Source organism: Platalea leucorodia (genome assembly GCF_965183815.1).
Source record: "Platalea leucorodia genome assembly, chromosome: 17".
Classification (NCBI taxonomy): Eukaryota; Metazoa; Chordata; class Aves; order Pelecaniformes; family Threskiornithidae; genus Platalea; species Platalea leucorodia.
In genome coordinates this window covers 9,299,848-9,309,585 of record NC_138839.1, presented here as the reverse complement: position 1 = coordinate 9,309,585, position 9,738 = coordinate 9,299,848, and the positions used below count along the sequence as shown (strand labels likewise).

Genomic DNA, 9,738 nt, shown 5'->3' with positions numbered 1-9,738 from the left:
TTCCTGTGCTTGGTGGAGGTGGACCATGAAGTTTCCTGCAGGCTGGTGCAGTTCAGGAGGTCCAGGCTGGAGTACACTGGAACTGGGAAGACCTGGGCACAGGGTTGTCTCTGCCGTGTGGCAGCCTCTGGGGTCCTCCTCAGTTCAGAGATCCAACAAACTCCCCAGCTGTCAGATCCAAAGGAGCTGTGTGCCATGGCAAGCCAAGTCCCACTGCTCCTGGTATTGCTCTTGCATCTGATACCCCTCCATCTGCAGGTGCAGCTGGGGCCATCCCACTGTGTGAAGGGGTTACCACGTGTCCTGCATAGTTGTGTGGGGACCCCCAGTCCCACAGGGACACAGTAGAGGATGGAGAGAGGCATGACATGTCCCTAGCCTGCTTGGAAGGCTGCTCTCCCCTTCAGATGGGGGAAGGAGGCAGCACGACCATCGAGATATCTGGAATGCCATGTTTCCACTGAAGCTGAAGTCAAAGAAATACTGGCGGGGCTCCAGGTCCTGGTCTGGTGCCCCTTTTCCTGCTCACCACCCTGCTGCCCCTTTGCCAGGGTAAGTGTTAAGGAATGCCCGGTGCGGGTCTGCAAAGCTGGTGATCAGAGGTGCCTCCTGGGGCCATTTGTGTTCAGCAGCTGGGACCGCATGGCCTGGATGCTGCTCAAGATCTTCTTCTGGTGGCCCATCATGGTGATGCCCAGACTCCGAACGTCTCTGGAGAACAAGGACACTGTCAGACACCCCATGGGCTGGACCTGTGCTGGGCCCCAGAGAGACACTGCTCCTCCCGTGTGCGCACCCCATGGACCAGCCCAGAACCCCGTGCCTGGCTCCTCTCCGCTTGCCCATCAGCACAAGGCGGCAGCTGCCTCTGCTGGAGGTCCATGGGCATTCTCCCAGGGACAGAGAGGCTGCCATTCACTTGGGCACGTCCTTCTGCCAGGGCTGCTGTGACAGCCCTGAGGGGGAGCAGGAGCAGGAGGGGGACCACTCCTGACAGGCTAGTAGGTGACAAGATCGATGCTCTGAAATTGGATTCAATTTTAGCGAGATGCTCTCAGATAACCCCGTCAGAAAGACGGATGGATGATGAGCCTTCCCCACTCAAAATCTTCCCCGATGTGCATGAGAAACAAGGATCAGTATCAGCACAATCCCACAGCAAAGGCCCCAAGTACAGCCCCCGATCAATGCACATGACAGCCCTCTGCCTGTGTCTCTCCATCTTCCCTTTCAGTGGCTCCTTCTCTACCTGCCCCACCTCGACCAAGGCATGCACTGTCACATCCTTCCCAAGTCACAGGAACTACCGTCTGGCAGCCCTATGCCTTCTGACAGGGAACAAGTCTCCTCAGAAGCAGGAGAGATTGTTGCCAGCCCTGGCACTAATGCTAACACCAAGGGATGGGGAATGTAAGCCCAGGGTAGGCATGGGTATAGTTGCAGTCCTTTCTGGTACCACTTGGAGCACCAGCCACCTCGGAGAACCCCTAGACAGGTGGCAGAGCAAGCTCCTTACAGCAGGAGGAGGAGGATGGGTGGTGGGACACACCTTCCCCGGCTCTCCTTAACTCAGCCTTGATCATTTGGCTATTACCTTCCACTCACACTGAGGCCCTGGATGGTGCCTCCCTGCCTAGCTGCAGAGAGGCAGTCCAGTACACTGGGGTCTGAAGAAACTCTGAGGTGCCCCCCAGCTCCGTTTGTTTCTCAGTGATCCCAGAGAAGCTGCGTGGTATGGCCCAGCCACACTCTGGTCCAGACATGCTTTTTGCAGGGGAAACAAAAGTGAGAGGAGATAGCAATCTCATATCTGACCCTACTTTGAGCAGGAGGTTTAGATAACCTCCTCAAGCATCTTACAACCCGAATTATCTATGACCTTATGATGACATCGAAGAGCCACCACAGAACACCAGAGATGACTCGGTACTCATACCCTCTCAGTATGACTCCCACACCTCCTCTCAAAGGTCAGCACAGCCTTGGGCATCATCCCAGGTCTCAGCGTGAACCTGCTATGGGCCAAACACTGTTTCCTTAGGGGTGTGTCTCTGGCTCAGGGGCCAACTAGGTTGAGCAAGCCATGGCAGGATGGCCACTGCTTGGGGCTAGTGCAGGGCGACCCCACAGGTGCTGTTTGTTCTCTGGTACTCACTCGATGTTCATGCGCATCACCATGCCCAGGGAGGAGTACCCTGCCATGGCAAAGTTGTCCCGGTAGTGCCCGAGCCGGATGGAGTCCAGCCAGTCCTCCACCGTCAGACAGCTGGCCAGGTCGAGGAGACCCCTGTCAAAGGGTGTTTGGGTGAACCTGGGAGCAGGACAGAAGGGGTTAGACCAGGAGCTGTTGGTCCTAGGTGGCCAGGCTGTGAGGTCCACCTCAAAGAGCCTGTGACCCTGCAGGTGAGGGTAGGACAAAGAAAGCCCTTGCAGGCTGGTAAAGGCAGGCACACCGCTGCATGGGCACTGCTGCACATACTTGACCAGACCCTGGCGTGGGGATGCCATGGTGGGAGCAAGGCAATGAAGTGCAGGATGCTTCCCACTGCTCACTGCCACCTGTGCCCATGGGCCCTATGCATGTCCATGGTCACAGGGGAAGCCACTGCTGCTAGAGATGGACAGAAATATCCCTTATTTGCTGCAACCCACATGCTCTGCCCAGCATCATCTGTCAACCCCCTGCTCATCACGACGGCTCAGGGAGCCCTTACCGGTTCATGGTGGCTGTGCACTTCAAGTTGTCGGGGTTGCGAATCAGCTTGTCCAGGATGCCGACAATCTGGGAGAAGCGTGGCCTCTCGCTGCGGTCCTTCTGCCAGCAATCCAGCATGAGCTGGTGCAGGGCTGTGGGGCAGCCCATGGGGGCAGGCAGGCGGTAGCCTTCCTCCACCGAGTTAATGACCTGGAAGGAAGCCACACACCGAAGTGGAGCTGCGCCCCCACCGAACTCCCAGCACCCCAGACGGCGGCACACAGGGAAGATCCCTGCTGCATGAGCTGCTGGGGCCATCAGATGGGGAAGCAGGGCGGGTGCACACAAGATTCATGCTAAATGACAAGTGCATTGCCAGTGAGCTGTGTGCAGTCTCTGGAGAGTTGGAAGCAGGCTGGGTACCATACACATACAAGAAATCACTGCTATGACAGCGGATTTATTCAGTGGTCTAACAGGCCTAAAATATTGCAGCTTCCCTCCAGCAGACAAGCCACGAGAGCTGCACTCATGTTCAGTTGTTCTACAACCAGGGCTTGCCACTGCTCAGCAAAGCTGGAGGAAACTCTGCTTGAAGGAACTGTGCAGCAGAGGGAGTGTAAGTCACTGCATCCATGCCCTGTTGTCACCAAAGCCACTTTCTAAAATAATAAAAACACTAGGGAGAGAGAGGACTCTCAGGACTCCCAGAGCAGGGAGAAGGAAGATAGGTTTATAGGCCCTGTAGGCAAAAAAAAGGAGTCCTGTGGTTCTGCAGAGTCAAAATATTAATTTTATTGCCTCGTTTTGGGAATTTTGCTCCCAGGCTGTAGTCTACATATAACCTACATTTTCCTACAGTTTTTAAGCTACTCTTGAGGTAAGAGTGGCTCCACATAACTGACAAGCCCAAAGCCTGCTGCCAGGTGGTGCGAGCCTGGGGCTCTCAGCAGCCTCATGTGGGCAGCGGAAGGCATGGACGCCCAGCACCAGGTGCAGGAGGGACTGGCAGGCTAATGCAGTGGGGCTGCAGTGATCCTAGGAAGCCCTGACCCCTTCCAGGGAATGGGAAAGGTGGCACAACACGTGCTGAAGCTCTCCAGCCAGCAGAAAGGCTTGTACAGAGCAGCAGACAGGGGTGGGGAGACCCACAGTGCACACAACCAGCCACAGCCAGGAGCCACGGTGCTGCGAAGGGAGACGCTGTGCAGTGCAATGACGGGCAACACACTGATGTCCCCACTGAGGGGACAAGTACACTGTGCACAGCTCTGCGGGGATGTGAGGAGAGGCAGGGGCTGCTCTTTGGGTCCCTTTTCCCCAGCCCCCCCTGCTAGGCTGGCTCGGGTGAGGGCAGGAGGAGAGGCAGGCTTGCCACCGTGCTGCCCTGCGTCCACTCACGTCCCGGTTGGTCATGTTCCAGTATGGGCGCTCGCCGTAGGCCAGCACCTCCCACATGACGATGCCGTAGCTCCACACATCGCTGGCTGAGGAAAACTTGCGGTATGCAATGGCCTCCGGAGCCGTCCAGCGAATAGGGATCTTTCCCCCCTGAAAAAGTGAGCAACAGTGGAGGGTCAGAGCATGCAGGGTTCAGGCATCCCTACCTCTCTGCAGCTGGGACAGCAGATTAGGCAAGAGATATGCTGAGATGACATCTTCTGAAAAGGATTGAGGAGGCAATCTGCACAAGATAAGCCTAGATGTGTACCTGAAGGATGAATTCAAGGTATTTCCAGCAGAGCAAGGAGAAAGCTGTGCTGTTTTACAAGGTTTTCTTCATGCACAATTCTGGCCCTCAGTGTTCAAGAGAGAGGAATTCAAAGTGATGAAGTGGAGCCAAGGACTACCAGAGCACAAAAGTGTGGAGCTGACCCTGGGTGCAGGCAGAGAGCCTGGCTTGAAGAGACAAGGAGAGTGATGGCATGTGCTCCCTGTCCATTTACTGCTTTGGCAGGCAAACACCAAAAAGGAGGAATTCTTGAATTAAAGGACCATGCTAACAAAAATCAGCAATATATGGACTAAGAATACATTTAAGGTGGAAATGTGGTTGCCAGCCATCTGAAGAGGAAAGTTGTGGTGTAGGGAACATCGGGTGGGTTTCCCAGAGCAGCTGGGGCAGGCGTGATGTGCCTTGGAACACCTTTCAGGTATCCCTGTCTAGGGAGAGTTGCCTCCACCCAACTGAGTCCTGCCTGCTCTGGTGTGGTCCTTGATGGGGTCTGAAGAAGAATGATGTGTCCTTTGGAAGAGTGCCTTTGGGGAAGTAATCTCCTGAGCAGGTAGAGGACAACAAAGGAGAAACACAGGATACCATCTTATCACAAGTTCCTGAACAAGAAAGCATCCTCATTTTCAGGATACCCTGACTGAGACCTCACCAGACATCTCATGCTCCTGATCACTGCATCTTTGTGGTTCAACTCTATCCAGGGGTGTTTCCCTGTGCCAAGATGCCTCAAAACCTCTGCTTGTGACATTCCCAGTGGCTGCTCCATCCTCTGATGACCTCTCTGCTTGCATTCATACTGGGGACATGAGACAGTGTCTCTAGAAACTGGGCAGGATTGGAAAGGGTCAGCAGGTAGGTCAATACATGAGCTCTGGTCACCCTCCTGACCCAGTGTGGTCACAGACATACTGTCTCTGGAAACTTGTCAACAAAGATTAAAAGCACTGGGGGAAAGCTCAGAGACTGGCTTGGTGGGAGGAAGGCCAGGCTATGTGTGTGTCTGTAGGCCATGGACAAGGAGGTGGGCGGCTCTGCCATCAGGAAGCCCTAGCTGATCTTGGGCCCCTTCTTACCCTTCCTCTGAGAGTCCCAAAGCCAAGATGCAGAAGATGCTGTACTTGAACCAAGCAGCAGGAACCTTCCCCAAGAGATCTGGAATATCAAGTTATTTCTTGAGATACCAACAGGAGCAGCTGAACACAAAGACACACACAGGGCACATTCTGGCTCACTTCTCCACTTGGCTGAAGCCAAGCCAAGGGCATGAAGGCCATGTTCTCCAGGCTGCGCCACTGTGCACTCGTCCCTCAGAGCTGCAACCACTTTGAGCCCTGCTCTGCATTGCCATCAGCTACCCCAGAGTAACCTGAAGCTCTTTCTGCTTCTCTAGTCTTGGTCCTTCTGAAAAATGATGCTCAGACTCATCAGCTGTAGCTCCAAACTGGCCTCCATCAGGAACTGTCTATCCACCACATTTTCGCAGCCAGAGGTGTGCCTGGGGAGCACACTAATTCCTTTCATGGCCAGAGAAGAGCAAAAAGAGCACGTTCCCTCAGCGTATTTAATTTCGCCTCTGATGACCTCCAGTGAAGGAGCACATCAAGCTCCAGAGCTTGAAGGTTGGCCAGAAAAATCTTAAAATTACTTCACAGAGAAAAGCATCCTACATTAAAACAAAATCATCTAGGTTGCAAAGCCAATTCCCACCCTTTCCATACCCCTGATTGAGGCAGAGTGACATGGGAAAACTAGGGCATGGCCACACTACTGAAGAGTACCATAACACCCACCTACTGACTGATGGCTCTAGGACAACTGAAGGGGTGGATGGAGCTACACAGTCTAGGGAAGGACTCCAACGGGGACATGGGAGTGTCCCTGTGCAGTGGGCCATGACTGGGGACCAGCTCCCTGCTCTCCCACCCTGCTCCTCTTTGTTCACTGCACACTTCAGTTCTGGGATGTCCCTGTATGAAGGACAATGCATTAAGGCTCAGAAGCTCTTTGGGTTCATGCTCTTGGTCCAGATGTCAGCAGTGAGGTGACCATCTCCATTCCCGCCCTGCCTATCTTGACTTGAGAGTGTCTAACTTTTCCATCTGTCAGTGGTCTGGGGCAATCGCTGTCAGTGAGGATTAATGAGACTGCAATGCTAGGAGCCACGCACCGTGGTGGTGTAGGCAGCATCGGGGTCATCCTCCAGGATGCGGGAGAGGCCGAAGTCAGACACTTTGCAGACCAGGTTGCTGTTCACCAGGATGTTGCGGGCAGCCAGGTCCCGGTGCACATAGCCCAGGTCAGACAGATACCTCATGCCCGCTCCGATGCCTCGCAACATGCCCACCAGCTGAATGATGGTGAACTGCCCATCGTGTTTCTGGAGAGGAAACAACCCAGAGTTCATTCATGGTTTTCACCTGCTCTTGTTAAACTAATCCCTAGTACCTCTCATTTTTGGCTTAGTACCCCCTCTAACCCCAGTGCCTCTCTCTTGTGCCCCCAGCCCACCTCCTGCCCTACCAGCGCTTCTGCCTGGCCACTCAGGCAGGTGCCCCTGCCTTTGCAGTGCTGCTCCAGGGAGCCAGTCACGATGCCCTGGAGCTGGTGTCTGCTGGAGAGGGGAGAGCCCAGAGCACACCGGTCTTGCACAGGGGTCGCAGTGGCCGTGAGGCTGAGGAGCAGGAGCCAGCCTCTTCTCCAGTCACTCAGCCCAGGGGGATGTGCAATGAATAAAAATACAAAAGAGCTCCTTACCCTGAGGAAGGTGTCTAGCGAGCCGTTCTCCATGTATTCAGTAACAATCATTACCAATTTGCCTGCAGAAGACAAGGGAGGTCAACTTAACAGAGAAGTCACCTTCCTCCGGGAAGCCCAGTGCCAGGCTTTTACTGGGAGAGACATGAATCCAGGCCAATGGATGTCCTGCAGCCCCACAGAGCAGTCTCACCCCTGCACCGTGCAGGACAGGCATGACGGTGGGGATGTGGCAATAACCCCGACATTTACCCCTCCCTCCAGGTGCTATTGAAGTGGCTAGGTCAGCTTCATTATCCTGCTGAAATTTGCATGCCATTAGCATAACACTTTGCATCAGAATGTGCTTTTTTGAAGGAAGACTTCAAATTATGATTCAATACAGGCAGCCTTTAAAATAAATGCTAATGGGTAGGACATCTCCTAATCCAATAACCCTGACCTGGGGCGCACTGCGGGGTGAGGTGGGGAACTGCCTCATGGAAAGTTTGTCCTGTAAGAGAAGGCAAGGGTGTGGGATGGAGGCGACCCCGGGTAAATGGACACCTAACAAGCAAGCAACCGGGGCAGCCGAAGGATGGAGTGGACCCAAAGTGATCCCTGAGCAGGGTACCCCACAGGGAGATATGTCCCAGCTCTGCCCCACCATAGGGTCCAACCCTGCCAGCCACATACTCCTGGTCACCACCCCCTCCAGGTGGATGACGTTGGGGTGGTCAAACTGCGCCATGATGCTGGCTTCGCTCAGGAAGTCCCGTCTCTGCTTCTCCGTGTAGCCTGCTTTCAGTGCCTTGATGGCCACGGGAATCTCCCTCTTCCCTGGCAGCTTCAGGCGGCCGTAGCACACCTCTCCAGACTCTCCTGCAAGGCAAGGGAAGGTGAGGGCATGGGGAGCTCCTCAGCTTCCTGCACCGACCCACCAGCACCATGGATCACCCAGTCTGCTGGCATGCTCACAGTGTGCTCCAGCCCCTCAGGACTCTTGGGCTTTTTGTGCATCTCTGCCTCCAAGCACAGAAAGGATTGCCCATCTCCGGCTTCCAGTGCCACCTCTGGGAACTGGGCAGAGATATCAGAAACCACCTCTCTCTGATGCCTTCTACTGAAGGCGATGGGCCAAGAGTGATTACAGTGGTACTTGCTTTACAGCTTTTAATGAACAAATTTGGGAGTCTCTTAGAGCAGCAGGGATGTCTCTCAGCCAGGCTTCCTCATGCTGCTCTGCTTGGCTCTGCACTATCCCTCAGTGCACAGGGTGAGCCTCCTTAAACCCTTGGGATGCTGCTGGTGAAGCTCCAGCTCTGGCTTTGCCTTGTGCTTCCCTGCAAGCCCCCGTTCCTAAGCAAAAAGCCCTTTTGTTCTGAAAATTTAACATTTTGCTTGCAATTTCATTTCCATCTTGTCACCCCAGATGCTTGCTCCGAGGTTTGAAAGCAGGGTGGCCACGTTGGAGCACGCAGGACAGGCTGAGCCATCTGCTGTGTCAGCCTGAGCCATCAGTGCCACACCAGCTGAATAGCAACCCTCTGCGCTAGGCTGCCTCCAAAGAGTTTATTTCATGCGCAGGGACTCACCGGATCCAATGACCTTCTCAATCTTGATCCGGGAGGCCTCGATTTCACGGGTGAACTCATGCACGGCTTGGCAGGGGTCTTCATACGTGTGAGGGTCCACATAAAACTTTGATTCAGGGAACTTCACTGCCAGGTTTCAAATGGAAGAGAAGAGATAAGCTCTTTCAGGCAGCCCTGCTGAGAAGCAGGAGCCCCCAGCAGCCCCAGAGGATTAGCAGGGGCAGGACTTCTTGGGTTGACATGCTGAGGAGCCACAGATGTTGCAGCCCCAAGGAAACCCAAGGCCAGTGTCCAAACCAGCATCGTCAGAGCAGTCCAAGACCTGGCTGCTCAGGTCTCCTCCATGTGATTGTCCCCGTCCATCACCTCCCCACCCCCACCTGTGATGAATTTTCCACTCTTCTGGCCTGTTGTTGTCTGGGATGAATGTGCTGCAGTCCTGTCTCACACGGTGCAGCCCTTCAACCCCATTACCAGGATGTCCCTGGGATCAGAGCCCCCACTCAGCTCTCCTAGACACACCCCCAGAAGCAGGCAGTGGTCAAAACCCTTCCCGCTGAAAACCACAGCAGTGGTAGAGGGTAATGGTCCAGGTCCCTGCACATCCACAGGGCTGAGGTCCTTTACATCCCAGGGGCAGCAGCAGGGAGGGTCCTACCTTGCCCATTCTGATAATGCATCTTCTCCTCGTCAGAGTCCTGGAAAGCCTTGCTGTACCCGCAGTGCCTGCCACGGGGACACAAGGGTCAGAAGAGGTGCTCCTGTGCCTCGCTCCAACAAGCGGCCCAAAGGCAAGGGGGAAGGCAGTGCATGCCAGGGCTGTAGGAAGCCCAAGAGGAGCTGGAGCTAACACTTGGCCCTCCACCAGCTGTATCCCTGCATCTTGCCGGACTGACATTTTGGCCTGGAGCAAGGTACTTCCCAGGTGCTCTCCAAGGCTTGGCAGTGCTAAAAGCTGCAGCCCTTTTGCCTCCTCTGGG

General features: G+C 54.8%; 1 protein-coding gene across 1 annotated transcript in view; it reads right to left on the bottom strand.

The window, feature by feature from the left end:
- Positions 1-596: 596 nt before the first annotated feature.
- The window catches only part of EPHA8 (EPH receptor A8), a gene marked incomplete at its 3' end in the record, with an annotated part of 37,845 nt that continues 28,703 nt past the window's right edge, over positions 597-9,738 (bottom strand). The window contains 10 exon segments of the mRNA XM_082328836.1: positions 597-711; positions 2,156-2,344; positions 2,715-2,905; positions 4,097-4,246; positions 6,598-6,807; positions 7,185-7,246; positions 7,860-8,045; positions 8,759-8,884; positions 9,368-9,416; positions 9,418-9,484. Coding sequence (XP_082184962.1) covers positions 597-711; positions 2,156-2,344; positions 2,715-2,905; positions 4,097-4,246; positions 6,598-6,807; positions 7,185-7,246; positions 7,860-8,045; positions 8,759-8,884; positions 9,368-9,416; positions 9,418-9,484 — 1,345 coding nt within the window.